Genomic DNA, 19984 nt, shown 5'->3' on the forward strand with positions numbered 1-19984 from the left:
CCTCACTTCTCCTATCTCGTTTCTCAGCTCATCCCATATTATTCTAGCCTGTCATTTCTCTGCAGTCTGAATACCCTTGTTCGTCAATTCGCTTTTCTAGACAGACCAAGAGTCTATTTAATCTTCTCATACTCATCAATCGTCTACCCACAGTCCACTGGGCCCCCATTGTTCCAGACGGCAGAAAAGCAGAGAAAGAGGAACACATTTCGTCCCTTTAAGATACAGTACATAATCTCTGTCTTTTCTAATTAGAATTACATGAACCAGGTGTTTCACTCTATTCTCAAGAATCAAGATGGATATACAGGCTATCGATCATACGCAGAAAACCCCTAGGAACCGATGGAATACTAGGCAAAGAATCTTTCTTTGTTGTCTCTACAAATTTTTCTGCAGAGATAAGAGAGCATTCAGAGAAATATTCAATCATGCCTTCAAGCCGGAGCTGATTAAATGTGGACTCACGGAAGGCATTTCTGCAGGTACAATGCACACCCAGTGGGCTGATCTGAAATGGTCCGGTGATCCTATTTGGGGGCATATACATCTGTCTCCATTTAAAGACCGTGACTCCTGGCTCCCTGTGGTTAACAGGATTCAGGAATGTGCGACGACGTTGGGTATCACGCTTGTTGAAAAAGAAGTAGATGATATAGATACATCAAACTTCCAGCTCAGGGAGCAGAGTCTTCCGGCTGACTTTTTGTCTACACCTGTGGGTTTTTGTTCTGAAGTCTATGCTTGGTGCTAATGTAATTTAGGATGCTGATGAGAGCCCTATTACGCCGTCGAATGCAAGAGCCGTGAACATTGCCGCCATACGGTCCCCTGTTGAAATTGCTAGGCACAATTATCAAGATCTAAGTCTTTGTACGGGGGCCGGTAAGAGATGTTTTTGGTGCTATAAAGAGGATACTGAGAAGGTATGCAAGCTCAGTACTTGATTACTATTCAAGCTTATGTGGCTGATTTATTCTTAATACTAACAGCAGGAGGCCGCAATTTGGATACCTCCTATTCTGTACAGGTGGTCAAATATTGACTCCCAAGGAATCAATTCTACAAAGATGTTTCTCTGTGGATTATTTATTGATGCACTGGATTATTTTGCGCCGAATGATATCACGACAAAGGAGTTCGAGCAACACGTCGCCAACCACGTTAGAATAGCTAAGGTCCCAACTCCTTTCATCTCAACCTTCAGGTCCATGCTTGCACCAGTCCATAGGGCGATCAAATACAAAGAAGGGGCAATAGTAACCATGATTGACTCAAAGAAGCTACAGACCCAAGTGTACTCTGCTAAGAAGCTTCTCCGAAAGGTTGGTTTAAAGGTAGGAAGATACAATGGAGCGGGGGAATTTTTTATCTGGGGAAAGGTTCATGAATCTGCGATAATATCCTCGTTTAAAGTCAGTTCGCTTCTTCAGGTAGCAAGTGAGCATCCCTATATTGAGAGCATCCTGCAGCTCGACATTATTGGGACCTATGAAAAAGCTGGAAGACCGTTACACCAAGTCCTAGCCAAGGGCCCGGGACAACTTGACCACCAGTCTGGCTCGATTATAGGAGAGCTCTTAGCCCGCCTCCAAGTGCCGCAGCAATATTGCCATTCTGTAGGACAAGGCATAGTGTACTCGTGGCGTTTGAATACAAAGAAAGGCTCCTGGCAAGAGTTTATCGAAGGGATGAATAGTGGCTATTCGTCTCTGTCCGAGGTCCACGACCCAGAAATACCCCTGCCTGCCATCTTGGACCCAGATGAGCTAGATCCTCTCGAGCCATCTTCGGATGAAGACACCGTAACCGAGGGGGAATCATCGCCAGATAATGATGATCAGGAGAGTGACGACGATTCAAGAGCTGACACGCCTTGTCCGGTAGGACTGCCTACGAGGGCTGCGTTGCCACCTATCGAGCTCTTCGACGGTCACAATAGAAGGTGGATAGCGCAAGAAGACCACACAAGGGAAGAGATTATAATTGATGAATCTAGCACCGAAGATGAGGCTATTGATGATGTCTTCACAACGGTTGCCTTCTCAAACATCTTGTTCAATACAAATACAGTCGATAACGCCGAGAGCGCTACTTCAACGAATTCCGAGCCGGAGTTCATCAACTCTCGTCATCAACCAGTGGTAGGGGACCAATTTGCGAGTGATAGAGCGAGAGTCAACCAAATTTTGAATTGATATTGCACCCAATAATACCTGCTTTATGTGCCTAATCCTGCCTTGTCTCGGAATCACCGAAAGTATGATTATGCATAACGCAAATTAACAGATGGAGAACAGAAAGGTGGAAGGGCAAGAAGATAAACGGGAGAAGTCTGTGCATATTATTTGTTTTGGGGTAGAGGTTGAGAATCGGCTGTTAGGTTGTACACCAACTGAAGGCACGGAGGCAAATTGTACTATATTTCCAAGGGCAACTGGCGTTTCAAATCTTTGGCATTTAGCGACGAGGAAAAGCAATCGAAGTATTCGGGGAACGATAGTAGTGTAAAGCGAAATATGAATGAAAAGAAAAGACCTAAATTGGCATCATGAAAAAGCTCCATTCCCGAACTGTCATGAATGGCAATCCCCTTTCCCGGTTGGCTATACAGTTGGAATTCTAACATAGGAGTATCAAAAAGCTTTTTTTCATTGGATATTTCCTTCACAAGGGTACCTGGGACATGAAATCGTGAAACAATCCCAACCCGTTAAACTAATTCGCTTATATCCAGTCACGCCGCTGCCCTAGGTTGATGACCCTCTGGAATCGAAACACCCCCATCATCATCGACACGCTTAGAACTTGGAGAAAGCCTTGACGGCCTTGCCGGTACGGGGCAGGACACGGAGGACGTTGAAGCGGACCTAGAGACGTATTAGAAATGTTCTACTCGATGATGGCAATCGAAAATAAGTCCATCGGGTGGTCCATAGCATGACAGGCCCCACATAGCAAAGGGTAAGTGATTGCCAATGGCGACGCCAAATGGAGTTTCAAGAACGATTGTGTACGTACAGTCTTGGACAGGGGACGGCACTGGCCGACGGTAACCCAGTCACCCTCCTCAACACGGAAAGCGGGAGAGACGTGAGCAGCAAGGTTCTTGTGTCTCTTCTCGTAACGGTTGTACTTGGGGACGTAGTGGAGGTATTCACGGCGGATGACGATGGTACGGTGCATCTTGGTGGAGACAACACGGCCGGTCAGGATACGGCCACGGATGGAGACCATACCAGTGAAGGGGCACTTCTTGTCTGTTTGATATCAGCGATCTACCCATCAAGTCGATGGAGACATGAACCAATTCCGGAGTTCGGAGATGAAGATAACGAATAACCAGCAAGGCAATATCGGCTTTCCAACTGCGACAGAATTTTCTCCACCTCTATCGACAATCTCCGTGCCGCAAATGCAATCCTGGGCTTTCATGATACTGCGCGGTCTTTCATCTCCAAACCCCGGAAAATCGTTGTTCTTCCCCAATATGGAATTCGAAATTTCCGGCAAAATTTCACCGTAGGTCGTGCATACCGATGTAGGTGCCCTCAATGGCGGTCTTGGGGGTACGGAATCCAAGACCAACATCCTTGTACCATCTGCGGCCCTGGCCAACCTTCTTGCTCTTCGCAAGAGTCTTAGGGTTGTTGAAGATGTGAGGCTGCTTCTGGAACGCACGTTCCGACTGGACGGTCAACTCGGTCGCCATTGTTGCGAGAATTCAGTTCGACGAGGAAGCGAAGTCGAGCTGGGTGTATCGTCGCGGAGGGGGGTGTCGGGGCCTGCGGTGGTCGACGTCGATGTTGAGGAAGATTTATTCGGGATGGCGGATAATTCAGTGTGGGAGTGTGCGATGGCGACGCTAAGCCTGTTGCGAACTAGTCACGCTGTACTAGCCCTAACACCTAATCGTATGGGCATTATGTAATAAATGACTAATCGCGATAACAGAATCGTTTGTTTACATCGAGCGATCACATGAGCACCTCCCGGGAGACGCGCGACTTTTGGGGGTTGTTATACTTGTGTGGTTAATGAGGGCGCAACGCTAAGTGGACCATGTTTATTATTTCAACCTTCGAGAAAAACTGAGATTACAGATGAATTGAAATTGAGAAGCTTTATTTATCCCGACTTTGTCTATGATACTCTATATCTTGCCTTATGGCATCCAGAAGTGACTCCGCGGGGTCTGCCCGTCCGCGATCTCGTCGCTCGATCGCCCATGTACCCCGATCAAGGTTCACATCCGGAGTGGATAAGGAAAATACAACTACAGACATAAGTTCAAGTCAACCGATCTTGGGCTCCGCAAGACTGGCCGGGAAAGATAAGAAGTCCCGCAGTAAAAGCTTAGGGCCTGGTGGTTTAGATGCGCTTCAGAACTCCAACGGTAACCGACGCAAGGTATATTCCCTCTCTTAGCCCCGCGATCCTCTAAATCCTCTGCAAACTAAGAAAAATTTCCTCGCATTATAGTCTACTACAGCATTTCCTCTCAAATCTATTCTTAAACCCACCGTGCCCGTTTCGCCAGTGCGAAACATTCCCTCTTTCGAAGAAACACGGAGGCGAACACCAGCTCGTGGGCCACAACACCATGAAGACAATGAAGGTGGGGGAAGCCAGGGAAAAGAGGGCATGTTGATAAACCTTGGTACCCCAGCACAGCCGTCCGGGTCTATCAATGAGTCCAACCCGTTCGACAGCTTCAATGCTTCATCGATACGTGACGAGATGGCCGCTGCTAGAGAGCGTGATGAGAAAAACAGACGGGAGCGGGAGCGGAAGGCCATTCTAGAGCAGCGGGAAGCCCGCCGGAAGTCTATGGGTACGGCATTATCTTTCCCTCAGCAGTTACGTGGGACTGACTAGTTTTCGTCACAGCAAATCGCCGAGTATCGTTCGCGCCGGAGGCAACATTACACACATGGAACGTAGTGGAAATTCCCGACGACTCTACTTCATCGTCTACCTCCAACTCCACCCGACGCGCATCTTCCTTAACTTCTGAGAACCAGGCAACACCTGCTGCCGAACAGACTGAACCTCCCTTGTCCCCGGATGCCGAAATCGAGTCGGACATAGCATTTTCTCCAGTGCAATACCCAGATCTTCAACAGTTGGCAAACCAACCTCAGTATGGAGCTTACGATGGAATGGAAGGCTCCCAGCAAATGTCCTCTAGCCCTTTTAGCGGAAGCTCTGCAGATGGCAGTGAAGATATTGGGCTGCAAGCTGAGACTAGAGATGACGATGAGGAGGATGACGACAACTCTTCAACCTCTGGTTTTGACGGTGAAAGTACTGCAATGAGCTTAGACGACGTGACTGCTCACTCAGCTGCGACGGCTCGATCTGAGGAATCGAATACCAGCTCCAGCGCTCGACTCAATGAGGCTCTTCGACAAGCAGCTCGAGAGGCCGGCACAAAGAGCATCGACGACGATGAGAACGGCGAGATGTCAATGGAGATCGCTGATCAGGAGATCACAGGGGCTTTCCAACCCTGGATTAAGAAAGGACAGAGACAAAGTTTTGACTGGGAAGACATTAGCGCCAGACATGATCAAGAGAATGCATATCCAACGGATCACCCAACCCGCGATGCGGGCATCCATGATGCGCCAAGTGATAACGGAGACGAAGACATGAGCATGGAAGTGACCAATGCCATTGGCCGGATTATCTCCAAACCGGCAAGCCGTCGTCAAAGCACCATCCGTCGCAAGTCAAGTGGCGAGGAAACAAACTACGGTGAACAAACGATGGAGCTCACAAATGTGGTCGGGGGCATCGCGCAGCCTGCTTCCCCTGCGGGGTCCACAGGCGCCGATAGTAATGCAAACGAGGACGAAGAGATGACAATGGAATTTACTTCCGTAGTTGGCGGGCTTCTGGGCAAACCCTCCACCCAAGACGAGGATGAGGACGACTATGGGGCAGCTAGGTCTTCTGCTCAGGAAGACTCCAATGAACGGAACTTCTCCGAATGGAACGAGGACGGAGCAATAGAAGATGGCGAAGATATGGAGATCACTGGGGCCGTTGGCGGTATCCTTCCACCGAACGAGGAGCGAGATGAACCAGAGGATGATGATCAGACTGCAGGAATGGAAATCACGACAGCCGTGGGTAGGATATTACCATCGGAGGCCGAAGCCAGTAGTAAAGAGGAAGCAAGGGAAGAGATGGACATGGAATTGGAATCTGCTGAGCGCGGTAGTTCTCCGTTCCAAGAATCCGTTCGACAGTCTCCTGCAAAGTCACCAGCTCTTTTCCATGTTGCTACAGTCACCTCGGAGAGTGGCAGTCCTAGTTTGGCAAGTGTCAGATCCCGACACACAAGGCAGAGTCTGGGTCAAGGATCTTCGGGCACTCTAACCTCAACTACCCCTAAAACGTCCCCATCAGAGAACTCGTTGGCTCCCCCGAAGCCATCGACGCCGGAAGTTAGTCGTCCTACGACGCCTGGAAAAACTCCGCCATCAAGTGCCAAAGGATTCAGGAACGCGTCACCGAAGAAGCTCTTTCAACCTGAACTGCAGGAGTCGGCGAATAAGCGGAAGTCGCCCCGTAAGAGCCTTTTTGGAAACAGTGCGACGGGCGAATCCACGCCTCTCTTTGTTCTGCAACCGAAAAGTAAGAGGCGATCATCTGGACTTGGGATTGATAAAGAAGGACTAGGGTCACCCAAGGTAGCTGCTATGCTTGATAAGCGCCGGTCTATTGGCGAAGACAGTGCTGAGTTCGTTCCTCAGGAGCGGCAACAAGGTGTACGATTCGAAGATCCTTTGAAGCTTCAAGAGGAGGTTGATCGTGAGCGCGAAGAAGAAGAAAGCCGCGAGGACGGACATATCCCACCGTTGCAAGGTAATGACCGAGATGCGACTACGAACCTGAGGGATATGATTTCAAGCCTCACACCGAAGAAGAACAAAATTGCCGGCCGAAAAAGCTTACATGTCGGTGCGGCGCGGGGCTTACTTGGTAAACGGCCAATGGAGCTGGACCTACCTGACGACGAATCTGATCATACACCTAAGCGTCTAAGAGGTCGCGAGGCTAGTCCTGTGAAGAATATCAGGCTCCCTGCACCACCGACGAAAGATGAAACGGTCGGACGTCTAGGCCGCTCACCTGCTCCCCCATCCATTGAAAGATCTCCGGCAAAGGTTAGCATCACCCCTACGAAGGAGCCGAAGGGCTCCTCTGTGATAGTAAACCCTATAGATGACGAGCCAACTTCGTCCAATGCTACATCTACTTCTGAGCCAGCTCAAGAAGCTCTCGATCGCCAGGAAGAATCCGGGCCAGAAGTTGAGCCTATCCAATTGCAAGAGTTCTTGAACATGACCAACATTCACTTCATGGAACTTACCACGACGAAGCGTCGACATACCACTGCGCCGGACAGTGCGGCCAAAAGAAGAGCCAGACTTTCTAGCGAAAAGTCTAGTGCCTCCAAGTTTGATGATTGTGTCGCTGCTGGCTTCTGTACCGTTCCCATGCTCGAGCTTTATCAACATGTTAGTTGTTCTTCTCAACCAATTGCAATGGTTTGCTAATTTTCTCTAGTCTTGCCGAGAGTTGAAGTCGTATATTTCAGAAGGTAGGCAAGTTATCCGGTCCATCGAGACGGAGACTTATGCCGAAAACCCGCCATTATTCCGAGAATACATGACAGCCCCTCCCGATATCCGTCTACTAATGGACAATCAATTTCGAAACGTAAAGACTCACGCTAGGCTACTCAGCAAAGCTACTTGGTATGAGTGGCGGATGAAGCTCCTCGAGGGTCTGAAAGATGGGCTTAATCGCCACGTTGAAGAAATGAGAGGTGATGATGAACTTTTGTCGAAGCATGAGACACTCCTTAGCGGTGTTGTGCCCGCGCTTGTCGAAAAACATACATCACTAGAGGAACAGGCTACATCTCTGCAGCAGTTGGCGGACGAGATTGAGAATTGCGATCAGGATGAACTCCGTGATGCTCGCGGGAAACTCTCTAGCATTGAGGAGGAGATTGCATCAAAGCAGAAGCTACTCGAAGAATTACAAGCGGAAGCCCAAGAAAAGACAAACATTATCGAAGCCGGAGCGGAGCTTAAAGCAGAATACTTGGGCCAAATTCAAGAGGCAGAACGCGTTAAAGAGGAATGTCGGGGCTGGAGTGCCAAGGAGATTAGTGAGTTGAAGGGTAAGTGCCTCCTTTACATATGGCTGAGACTCGAGCTAATTCTCGATAGAATCCGTCCATAAGATTGAACGCCAGACAGGATGGTCTATCATCTCGGCCACCTCTCCTTCAAGTTCCTCTGCAGGTCCGTTGGTGACGATGTCCTATCGTAACCAGCTCCAACTTTCGTTCCACCCGGGGGCCTTCTTTATTGATAATAGTAACAGCCAACCTCTTGCTACTAAGGAAAAATTGCCTATTGAGCTGAAACACAGCCCTCAAGGCAGAACAAAATCTGTAGGCCATTCCTCTCCGCTCTCGCCGATAGGGTTGTTAGTCTTGAAGTCTCTTCAAAATGAGCTTGCAACCATCCCGCAATCTAAAACAGCCCCAAAGCAGATGCTCCATTTCGTCGCGCAAGCGTGGGACCTTGTGCTTAATCTCGAGGAGGAAGCCCGTATGTTGGAATTCTGCGGTGCTACCAAGCTCAAGCTTTCTGAGATTGATGCAAAACCCTCCCTCAGGGCGAGATGCACTCTGCTCGAACTACCATCTGGAAAGGGATCCTCAGAAGCAAAGAACACAGGGGCTAGAAGAGTCGATGTTGACTTTGCTGTCAAGACGCGTGTTCAAAGAGGAAACTCTGGTGATGTTGGTGTCCTAGCATTCGAGACCGATGTAATTGCCAGCAAGGTCTATGGCTTTGGCACAAAGAACAACTCCGGCATGTCTGAGGATGAGATGCGAAGACTTCTTCGTAAGGAGCTCGGGGAGAAGTCCGAGCCCCAGCTTGGAAACGGTATATGGAGCAAGGCAGTTCAGACACTTACCGGGACAGTGTTTTAATTATGAGCAACGGGATATGGCGTCTTCAGGATTGTCGGGTTTGACTTTAATTCTTTTGCTTGCATGCAAGCAGGGTGATGGTGTTTGAGGGCAAGGGTTGGGAGTTTACCATGGGTTCTGCGTGGGTGGATATCTTCGGTTGGAACAGGCTTATACAAGGATATGATATGTGGATACATTTACAAGTACATGAGAATCACAATTTCGAATCTTTCAGGCGTCATTTCACCTTCAACAGCGGCATATAGCCCTCATCAACGCTGAAGCTTACATATATAATCCACATACAAAGCAAACCAATCCTCCCATACCCACCCAACATAAAAAAAACTAACAACCACCATCGTCTTTAAGCGGCGTTCCCTCTGTCTTCTCCATATTCTACCTCCAACAAACAGGCTCCAAGGGCGGCTCCCCCGCCGCCTTCCTTCTCTCATTCTCCTTCACCCACGCCTCAGCGTGATCCCGCCTCGCATCCAGCTCCTCACACATCTGATCCGACACAATGGCCAACACCTTCCCCTCCATGTCTTTCTGGTACCAGCCGCCGGTGGTGTCGACCGTGTCGTCGAAGGTGGTTTCGGGGTTGGCGAGCACGGCCTTCTTGACGTCTTCCTCTGTGTCTAAGCGTGGGATGGAGGGGGAGATGCCGGGTGGGTAGCGGGTGTAGGTGTACGTTTTTGGATTGGATGAGGTGGTCATCCTTGTTCCTTCTGCGCTGGAGGTGATGTTTATTAGTTGTCTTGGTCTGGGATGTTGGTGAAACTGGAAGTGATGAGGGAGAGTTGTATACACAGGATGGAGTTGGATAGAAGTTTGTTTACGTATGGTTTAGTATTGGCGGTTATGAGATGGGATGAAATGATGGAAGAATGGAAGAATGGAGGTATAGACATGTGACTAGTTTATATATTCAGTACAAAGGATACACCTACGTCATTGCGATCGAGGTCTAGTGCTTACTTTTGGCGGCGGCCCGATGGTTCGCCGGTCTAGACCGTTGTATCTTGATATTCTTTGTTCTTGATTCTATAAATTGTGTTCTGGACGGATTTCTACTCGCCAGAAGGTTATAGAATGTGGTAACTGTTCTCCATTTTGGTACATACAGTGGGTATTGAGAATATGCTCCTATCGTGATTTGAGAATGGAGTGACCGGTATTAGTTATCGTCAATTCATTAGGATACAGGCAAAGTATTATATCCATCATATTTGCTTGTGGCTCATTATCGATGGGCGTCCCAGGTCGAAATAGAGCAGGAATATATAAATGTAAGACATCGCTGAAACCGCATGAGTAATCAGCGCACAAGGGTTCGGTGCTCTGCTGGTCAATTGTTTAGAAGAGGTTCATAAATCCTCGGGGCATCCACGCAGGATAGTCGTCCACATTATCAGAATCCTCGCAGTTGAACCCCATATTCATTGGCGCCGAAGGCATTGGTGGTGCTGTCATCCCGGCCATTGCCGACATGACATCGCTACCCCCTTGATCTAAGAATTGTGGACCGAAAAGACTCAGAAACTGACCGCCAAACTCCCAGTCAGCCGTCATTGGAATTTGCCACAATTCTGGCTGTTGTATGTTGTGGGCCATAGGGGCCGGAAAAGTGTCATCCATTGGATACTGGTAGCTCTGCTGGATGCTTGCACTTGTGCTTTCATGTGGCTGGCTCACTGAGAACCCGCCTAGGAGCGGATCGCTCACAGCGGGTAGGTCCCCAGAGGGGGCGTCTTCTGAGGCAGCGCTAGGGCTTTCAGGAACAACATAGCCTGACGAGTTTATACGTGGGAGGCCTTCGATTTGGGGAATGTCAACATTGCCGGTACAAGACGAATGGGATGCTTGCTCCTTGGACGGGGAGCTCCTTTCATTCTGTCCCTGGGTGGTGACGGATGGTGTCACGGGCTGGGGATGTCTATCGCTTGATTTGAATGTCTTCTGTTCTCGCTCAACGACTGCCCGGGCTACTCGCTCAAAGTTGGCACACATCTTAGTCATAAACTTGGCGTAGTTGCAGGGCCCGTCGCCGGGTATGAGCGTTGTGAAGAAGGTTGCTGCCATGCTTAGATGCTGCAAATCTTCCCTTGCCTTGGGGTGCTGACTGTCACGTAGGATATAAGTGAATAGTATGGTAACTGCCAGGAAAATATAATACAACAGAGACCTGCGGTTGTATTAGCGGGAGGTCCAAGCTGATATCTCAAAATCTTAACAACTCACCAGATCCATGCTATGTCCCCCCAGGGAAGGTTATTCACAAGCTTCAGTGTGTCCCGGGCAGCCTGAACGCAGATTGAGCTCGCCTTAGTCGACTCGTTGAAGATGGTTTTGTGATCAACGTCCCACTTGACGTCAATTGTAGAATGTCGCATATAGGCAAAATGAATAGTCAAGGGCAGACGGTGGATCATGATCATAGAATTATAATAGCCAAACTGCAAACCAGCAGTAGCAAATCCAACCAGGAAATCCTGACTGGCTCCTCTCGGCTTCAGTTGTTGGGTGAAAGGGCTTGCATTATGCCATTCTTCAAGTTCCTCTCGGAGCTCCCGGACAATATCGTAGATCTCTCTGGGAGACATTTTCTGCAGAGCCTTAACAGCATAAAGTTTACTATATACCCGGCTTCTTATGAGCGTCAAATGGCAAAGCTGGCGGAAAAAAGAAGCATTGCCGTTCATTGTAAACTCATCATCATTATCCACCTCGGGAAAACCGATATCAAGATCGTCTGGATGCTGGGTGGGCGAACTCCCCGTCCGTATGCATGCGCTACACCATTTATGAGTTAGCCTCAAATGATATGAAAAGGAAAGCATATATCGGACGGGTGTTACCTCTGATCAAGGATATAGGCAACCCAGAATACCCTCTTCCTCTGTTCTTGCTCGGCCTGGGAAAGATGGGGTCTGGGAACGTCACGATGAAGCCCCATTCGTTGGCATGATCGTATGGCTGCTGTTATGATAGGTGATGCTGACTGAGTACCCGAATTTCCTCGGAGAAATAAAGCCATGCCAATAAGGGCCTGCACGCTCAGAATATCGGTCCTCCGTAATGTCAGCTCCGGAAATACTGACATAGCATTCTTGTAGTACAGCCAGGCTTTCTCCCTATCTTTTTCTGACTTCTGACAGTTGGAAAATCGATATTCGTAAGCTAAAGAGAGAATAATATTGATGCTGGCCCAACGGGCAGCATCATCACACGTCTGTTGCGTATACTGCCATTCAACCAACTGCATAAATGTCGCCTCATGGTACAGTGGGAATAACCGGTTCACTGTGCGAAAATAATCCTTCAATAAGGAAAATACTTCTGCTCTCGGAGGTAAGGGCTTAAAGACTGTGGACGAGAACACGTCATGGAATACATCTGGCCGCCAGTGATCCCAAGGGTTGTCGTGGTCCTTGTTCTCGTGTAGTAGAGTAAGAAACCTAGACTCTCCTGTCTTGCTCTTGATCCACTCAATTCCATCTCGAGATAAAATGGACAGGAATGAAGATCGTCCTGGTAATTAGTCAACCAACACGTGCCTTAGAGAAGCAACATAGGGGGGTAATGTTTGTCTGACGTACCGTAATATCGAGAGTCTTCTCTAGGGTCATAGCGGAAGAGGGGTGGCTGATGCAGGGTGCTATCCCAAGGTAGTTTCTGGCTCTGTCCGGCAGATTTAGTCGATAGAGACGTGACGTTCGACTCTTCGTTTGCAACATGTATTGAGTCTGTCGATGCCGGCATCCCGGAATCACGGCTCATCGAACCATAATGTTCGTTTTGTGTAGGATCAATATCAGTTTCGTCCTCAGAGTTGTCGTTACCATCTTCACCACCGGAATCAAGTTGAGTAATATCGTCGTCGTCTAGAAGACCTGCAGCGCGGAGTAAAGATTCAGTCTTCTTCAAACGTTCTTCTAGGGTTTTCACGTAGTTCGTTCTAGAAGGGACTATTTAGCGACAGAAGGCCCTTGAATGGTTGTAGGTGAGAGTTGCAGTGATATACCGATACCTTTTCAGATTATCTCTCTTCTCTTTCCTTGTGGTGAATTTGCACGTTATGTTACGACGCATACATTGGATACAGGCCGTGTCGGAGCCCTCAACTTCGCATTTGACTTTCTTCTTATAGCACATCTCACACGCCTGTCCAGACGAACTCAACTAATGCACCTTGTGCCGGGCACAAAGGAATGATTCTTACCAATGGGTTGCGTCTTCGATTTGCCAGACCAGGACCGTTGCTCAATCGCATACCCTGCCGGGCAATGGAAGAGCTGCCCAGCGCCCCCCAAGATGGCACAAACCCAGCATCCCGCGCTGGGTTTTGCATACTTCTTTTACTAGATCAGGCAGTTGAACCACAGGAAGCGTCAGTAGGCCGGGCCCGTGCCCCGGGGTCAACGGATCATATGTTTGCTAGAAACCCGCGGAGTGGATTTGGCACCGGTCCACCACCAAGACCACAACTCTGGTAAGCCCGACGTTATGTTAGGGTTGAATATATGATGCTTAAGATGATGAGAAAGCATAAAAATAGAAATTAGAGAAGAAGAAGCGCGGGGATTTGACGGTCAGTATCGGTTGGATCCCACCGAAGTTAAACAAGCTGGAGGACGTGGAGGAGCAGACGGGGAAAGCGGGCAAATGATAGGGCCACACAGTTCGAATCTTAACCTGACGGCCCCATTTAGTGTGGGAAAGTCTTTGCCGCTTCTCCGGCAAGATGAATAGAGTCAATAGACAGGTACCACTGCACTATTCTCATATAGGGTTGGTATATAAGCACATCGAAACGGATTATATAGACAAGAAGGATGTAAAATCCAGAAACGATTATGATGAATTTTTTTTTTTTTGTTTTTACAGCCTGGTTTCTTTTTCCGGTGCGGGTTGAAGCGCTATTATTAATGTTAAAGTTGATGCTTTTTTTCGTTTTATGTCTCGGGAATCGGCGCTTAGCACATCCGATCCGGGCCCACCATATTTCTTGATATCAAAAAGGGTCTGGAACTCTGGATGTTTAGAACGCTTCGATGATAGAATCACAACTACATGGAGCAACTGGTCGCCCTGCGACGTTTCCTTCGAAGATTGGTCTGAGTTCTATAACTAGTGGTGTTTTACGTAAATGTAAAGACGCACTTCCCCTTTTGTTCGATTTTTTAGAAACCCGCGCTTGGGCTGAGGATCAGAAGCCACCGTGCTATACTTACAGCGAAGAGTAGTCTTCGTGAGTCTTAGTGCAGTGCTTTGATGGACTTGGAAGCTGCAGAGTCCTTTTCCGTATCCGTATACTACATTGTTTCGCTCAGCTTCAATCCAACAGAAGTGCCCACTATGGCCACGTGAACATTGTAGGAGTTTACCCCTGATGACACCTTATAGGTGTGCGCATAGGAATGTTGCCTTGTCTTGAAGTAGTTGGTCACCAGTGGCTATAAGTGCCCAACACTGTGCTAGCGATGGATATCCGGTGATTTGTCGGGAACCTGTGATAGCTATCGAGCGAGTCTGTGGGTATTCGCTCGAAAGGCGGTCATTTTGATGATGGCATATTTCGGAGGGATTGAGCTTCTGCCCGCAGTTTAGTCCTTAACGTAGTAACTTCACAACGATACATTGACCATTTTGTCTGGAGAGCAGAAGCTGAGCCATTGAACTAGATTGCGCCTGAGATGGAATGCGAATCAACCGAAGGCTTTATCCTCCTCCCGGTCGCAGCGCTATCTTCTTCGGCAGCGGAATAGTTCTTATAGGGTCTTGTTTTCTTGAGGCTTGAATAATTGATATCGAGGGTCGGTCAGTGTGGCAGGAGTTTTCGGAGTGCTAAAACCAGTCATCTTCGGAGAAACTGTTGACCGTGCAGTAGCCTTGAGTAGGGTTGTGAAAGGGGGCTAGAACGCGACAAATACCCAGAGTTTTCAGTGTACGAGACATAAGCCCCAGGTCAAGTAGATCGCGAATGAGTGTACTGTACCTGTAGAACATCTTGCGACTGCAGAGTTGCATCCTAGTCCCATCTAGGGTATCTGTCCTCAGTGCGGAACAGAGTAGAGCGACTGCATAACCCTTGTTTCTGCTATCCTGTCAAAAAGACATTTTTCTGAAGTATGGCGCATTAACACATATCTAGTGTTGATTCAAGTTGGTCCAAAGCTGTTGATCTCATAGCCAAATGAAACAGTTCCGAATCTCGTTCGGCACAAAGCCAAACATTGGAATATGCAGCTTCCAAGTGACGAAAGTAGACGGGAATCTACGGAGTATGCATCTGCACGGATAACGACTGAGGGCTGTCAGGACCAAATGACTTAGATCGAAGGGAATTCGAGAGTTTCAAGACGTGTTGTTAGTGGGGACGAGGATTTAGGGTCACGACAGCCCTTGCTTTGGACTGCCTGGATCCCAAGGCTGCCTCTCACGCAATCCGCCAGAGGACTCAATCACGCCATTTTCTACAGAGTACATGTCGAAAGATAGTGAGAAACTTACGAAATACGTTCAGTCATCTGGTGGATCAAGGCGCATGAACTAGATTCACGCAGGTGCATCGTTTTTACAGGCCACTTTTAGTCTGTTAGAATGACACGGAGTAGCGGTAGTTATAACCGGTATTGTGATTCAGTCATACTACAGCACCACGAGGTCTAGGAGAGTTATAAAAGATTGCGAATATGCACCAGCCTGCAAGCTTTGGAACTGGAGAGCCGTGGTTTATGCCCAGACCACATGGAGACACCGCGCTAACTGGAATATTTCTCAGGCTTTAACCCTAGATACCCGCACACGTCGAAATTGTCAATTGGCCATTTCCGCCCCCAATAGAGTCGGGTGGCAAGTATGTGCGCTTCGAATATAGGAGGCCTCCTAGACGGTGGCTTTTCCATTGAATGCGTAGTATGGATCATTAGACTAGGGGCGAAAGCACCAAAGCCGGGCTCGGCTTCTTTCAGTCAGATCCGGTCCTGTAGACAACAGATGATCTGTCCTAGATGGTTCTAAATGTAGATATCGATGGCATTCATATAAAGAAACTGCCCCATGCACATGACGGTGATTGTGCCTCGCAATTAGAGAGACCCATAGGTAGACTGCGGACTTCACCGTTCGGACCTTATACTGTACTCCGTACTAAGCACAGAAATGGTGGATATGCCGCTCAAATTGCCACACCACGAAGTCATGGTGGAGTCTATCAGAGTGATTAGTAGTGAACCTAATTGATGGTGGGTGGACTTGTAGGTATCGTTTGAGACCAGAAACCCCTGGCTAACTGTGGATCACATAATCAAGACTCTCCTTGGTGTAGATAGTTTCGAGGTTGTACTGTATGGTACTCCATGTATACAGACGAGCAGCAGTATCCCGAGGTCAGTAGGTCAATTCAACGAGACATCTTTCTTGGTTTCTTTCCCCACGCCTCTGCTGTTCGGATCAGGTTACGCAGCGGAAGAGCCGATCAACTTATCTCCTCAGAAAAAAGTACCACGGAGCTGGACAAGGGGAGGGACTGTTTCTTCCCGCCGTGGAGCGCGGGGAAAGCCGCCAGCAAAGGACAATGAAATAATAATAGGATTCAGAACTCAGGAGGTCGAGAAATGCCAAGCTTTTGCTGCTTGCCTTGTAAGCCTTAGGGTCATAAAACTGGGACGAAGTTTAGAAGACGGTCCGCGTCATTTAGGAACGCGTAAGGTATGGGTGTGATTCGCTCAAGAATTGGTATGAAACCATAATTGCTTTAGGACTAGAAGTCTGGAACAGTGGTTCCTTTTTCCCCGAAGTGGAGTTTTGTCATGAACTAAGGGAGAGGATAGATTGAAAGAGCCATGGAGATGGAGAGTACTGGCACACACTCGGACTTAATTTACTTTACCGTATGGATAGGCCGTTACTGCATCGTTAGGTACTTGAGTACTTGGGCGATTATGCCAATCACAATTCTATTTCGAGTACATCAGAAGGACCTGTAACTTTCCTGATCCACTCAGATACGTATCCATATTTTGCCAGTATCTTCTAGTACACTAACGGTACTGGAAGACACTTACGTAGCGACGTCGTATGGATGCATAAGCATGTGGACGTAATTTTCCTCCCCTTCCCGTCCCCTATTGATGGGCGGAGAAGGAAATCCACACACTTGATCATGATATACCCCCCCAATGGGACGAATATCATGTTCTACTGGCCGTGGAATTCCTGTTCTTATTTTTTTGTTCTCTATATCTACTACCCGTATTCCCCCCCTACGTTTCCCTTTCATCCGTTACTTTTACCTCCGACCTTTTTTCCTTCCACCCCCCCCAAAAATACAACTGTTCCCGCCGTTCCGCTGAGGAAGTGGTAAAATTACCATACAACTTATTCCCGAGGCTGCCACTGGCGAACCAGAGCGTGCGATCACGACATTTCTCCATTCTATCAGATCATCCACTAGCTTGGACGGGCGTGAGACGATCAGCTCTCTTGCCTCGTTCCAATTGCTCGCCGCTGCTACGCCTGCTGCTTGCCCCTCTGGCTGGTGCTCCATCAATCGCCCATGTCTCTGCGTTGGTGATATTGGTCCTTGTGGTGTGGTTCTTTTTCGCTCCTTGCGACCCCCTCCGAAGCCCCCCCAAATCCGGCTTCTATCGTCTCCATTCGTACGAGGTTTATTACCAACTTTGTCCTTCCCGTCGCGGGCCGTTATTGTTGCTGTCACTATTATAATTATTGTTCTAATATTATTTTCACTCGTGCTCTTGCGTACGTGGCTGGTCAACCTCCCGCGCTATGCGACTTGCGATGCAGTGATCGCGGAAGAGATATCTTTGCGACAAATCATACAATCTTGGACCTGTGAAATTTGTGCATTCCTGGACCAATTCCGAGCTTTCCCCTCTTTGAGCCGATCTGGGGTTTGACTTTCTTCTCTGGTTCAAGCTTGTTCTGGCGCCATCGCCATCCAGTCTGGTTCCTGCTCTTCTCCAAAGAAGAAGCAGTCCAAAAAAAAATTAAATTAAATTAGGTGGGCGCAAGAGGTAATTCAGAAGAAGGAAAAAGAAAAAAAAGAAAAATTACCAGAAACTTAAATTAAAGAGGCAAGGATCAAAACGAGGCCATTACCAGAACGGACGCAGCTCTAAAACCTCTAAAAACCCATCGCGCAGCCAATATGTCAGATGAGCACATCGCTCGTCAGACAGCGTCAAGCCTCGATAGGCTTGAGAATTTCAACTTCTTACTCTCCCGACACGATCCTGCCCTGGCAAAGAGTCGACATTACTCTTTCGACGCAGACGCGGCCGGCTTGGCTCCTTTTCAAAACCTGAGCATGGATTACGACCAGACTGAGGGAATGGGCGGTATTTCCGTCAGTTCCTACGATAGCATTGAGGATGAACGGAACCCGATCGATGTGAGAGGGTATCCCTATCATGGTAAGTCTGAGCTTTTATGACTCTCAATGTTGCATTGTTTGCGCCATCTTCTCGATCCCTGGTTCGTGTCTCAATTTTGTGGCCTTTGCGGCATTAGGTGGAAATGGTAGAGCTATTGCTGAGGCGCACTCGGATCGTGGCCAAAGCTGATCTCGTTCGTCTCCATCTAAATATCTCCTTTCCCTTTTTCCGGGGAAAAGCTTCTTCTTGTTTGTTGTGCCATTAGCTTGTTTGCAATTGTTAATCGTGGCTGTCATTGTTGGCGTTGCTGTCCAACTCTTATCGCTCGTGGATCACTCCATACTTTATTACCCATAACCTGTTAAAGTCGAGGTTTAACTTTGGGCTCATGTATGTTTTGCTTCATCTATCTCCCTATTGTTTTTGCCTGTTTTTTTTTTCTCTTTTCTTTTTTTAATTTGCCAATTTTCTTATACCCCTTTGGTTGTATTCTCATCTGCACCCGCATGCCTGGTTGATCACGGAGACGAGCACGCAATCCATCACACCAATGACAACGTCGGTAACCTTGTCGTTGGTGTTGCCGGACCCTTAGCCACGCATCTCCCTCTGTTCATCTAAAGCTCCCCACCAAGGGTCTTATGTCCCCCTTGGAGCTTCCCTCGTGTGATAACACTTGCTCCTTCTTTCTGTCTTATCACCTTGCTAGATCTATGCCTACAGCGTTGCTGTCCTAGATTCTGCTCATTCCGTTGCTTACATCTATTCCCAGCAGCTGATAAACACATCAACTACTCCCTCCCCGACCAAATGATCTCATATCCAGCTCACCCGATCTACCCTCCAATCTCTTATGGACCTGATGATCTGGGTCATGCCCCGGGGGCTCTGACACCCTCGGACGTTTCATCATCCATATCACCCCCGAATGGTCAACTCGGACACACCAAGTACAGCACGCAGATCCCTGGTGATCACCTCGCTTCTGCACTTTCGCAAGAAGAGCATGTTCGTCGTGCTGCCGAAGAAGACCGGCGGCGGCGAAACACCGCGGCTAGCGCCCGGTTTCGCATGAAAAAGAAGCAGCGTGAGCAGACGCTGGAACGGACAGTGCGAGAGACTACGGAGAAGAACGCTACTCTCGAGGCCCGCGTAGCCCAGCTGGAGATGGAAAATCGATGGTTGAAGAATCTCTTGACTGAGAAACACGAATCGACGAGTAGTCGCATGCCGCCCCCACCGGAAGACAGTACAGCCTTGAACCAAAAAGGCAACAGTGGCGGAAACGGCCAAAAACACATCCAGCCAAAAAAGAAGGGTGTGGGCACCGATAACTAGAGACTAAAACGAAGAAGTCTTGTTTTTCTGTTACCTTGTGTATCTTCAGCTTTTCCTTCTGTCTCTCTCCCTCCTCTCCCTCCTCTCTCTCCTTCCGACATTACTACATGCTCATGCTTTGGGCGTTGGTTCCAGTTTCCCTCTTCGCATCTGTCTTCATATCCTCTATCTATTTTTGGGCTGGTCATCCGTCCTATGATGGAGGCACTTGACGATGTAATGACCTTTCATC

At 48.4% G+C, this 19984-nt stretch overlaps 6 protein-coding genes across 6 annotated transcripts; 3 read left to right on the forward strand and 3 right to left on the reverse strand.

Annotated features, from left to right (window-relative positions):
• Window positions 1-490: 490 nt before the first annotated feature.
• On the forward strand, window positions 491-2198 carry F9C07_2228332 (uncharacterized protein; the record flags this gene model as incomplete). Its single annotated transcript, XM_041288132.2, has 3 exons — window positions 491-718; window positions 765-926; window positions 993-2198. 3 exons carry the CDS (start codon window positions 491-493, stop codon window positions 2196-2198), a joined length of 1596 nt encoding a protein of 531 aa, XP_041140460.2.
• Window positions 2199-2439: 241 nt separating this feature from the next.
• On the reverse strand, window positions 2440-3810 carry F9C07_2279774 (40S ribosomal protein uS17). The gene is made up of 3 exons (XM_041288117.2): window positions 3538-3810; window positions 3022-3260; window positions 2440-2870 (listed from the first exon to the last, which is right to left on the reverse strand). The coding sequence occupies exons 1-3, from the start codon at window positions 3710-3712 to the stop codon at window positions 2802-2804; spliced, it is 483 nt and encodes a 160-aa protein (XP_041140459.1). The 5' UTR covers window positions 3713-3810; the 3' UTR covers window positions 2440-2801.
• A 357-nt stretch (window positions 3811-4167) lies between these two features.
• Window positions 4168-9028, forward strand: F9C07_2228334 (uncharacterized protein; the record flags this gene model as incomplete). The annotated part of the gene is made up of 5 exons (XM_041288131.1): window positions 4168-4410; window positions 4483-4834; window positions 4891-7532; window positions 7582-8203; window positions 8253-9028. The coding sequence occupies 5 exons, from the start codon at window positions 4168-4170 to the stop codon at window positions 9026-9028; spliced, it is 4635 nt and encodes a 1544-aa protein (XP_041140458.1).
• A 381-nt stretch (window positions 9029-9409) lies between these two features.
• F9C07_1556 (uncharacterized protein) lies at window positions 9410-9730 on the reverse strand (the record flags this gene model as incomplete). The annotated part of the gene is made up of 1 exon (XM_041283972.1): window positions 9410-9730. One exon carries the CDS (start codon window positions 9728-9730, stop codon window positions 9410-9412), a length of 321 nt encoding a protein of 106 aa, XP_041140457.1.
• Window positions 9731-9979: 249 nt separating this feature from the next.
• On the reverse strand, window positions 9980-13935 carry F9C07_2279776 (fungal-specific transcription factor domain-containing protein). The gene is made up of 6 exons (XM_071510391.1): window positions 13236-13935; window positions 13044-13177; window positions 12613-12971; window positions 11872-12544; window positions 11255-11806; window positions 9980-11198 (listed from the first exon to the last, which is right to left on the reverse strand). Exons 1-6 carry the CDS (start codon window positions 13362-13364, stop codon window positions 10370-10372), a joined length of 2676 nt encoding a protein of 891 aa, XP_071365906.1. The 5' UTR covers window positions 13365-13935; the 3' UTR covers window positions 9980-10369.
• Window positions 13936-18188: 4253 nt separating this feature from the next.
• F9C07_1559 (positive-acting master sulfur regulatory) lies at window positions 18189-19752 on the forward strand (the record flags this gene model as incomplete). The annotated part of the gene is made up of 2 exons (XM_041288130.1): window positions 18189-18453; window positions 19187-19752. 2 exons carry the CDS (start codon window positions 18189-18191, stop codon window positions 19750-19752), a joined length of 831 nt encoding a protein of 276 aa, XP_041140455.1.
• Between the last annotated feature and the right edge of the window lie 232 nt (window positions 19753-19984).

The sequence above is a fragment of the Aspergillus flavus genome, chromosome 1 (assembly GCF_009017415.1).
Source record: "Aspergillus flavus chromosome 1, complete sequence".
Classification (NCBI taxonomy): Eukaryota; Fungi; Ascomycota; class Eurotiomycetes; order Eurotiales; family Aspergillaceae; genus Aspergillus; species Aspergillus flavus.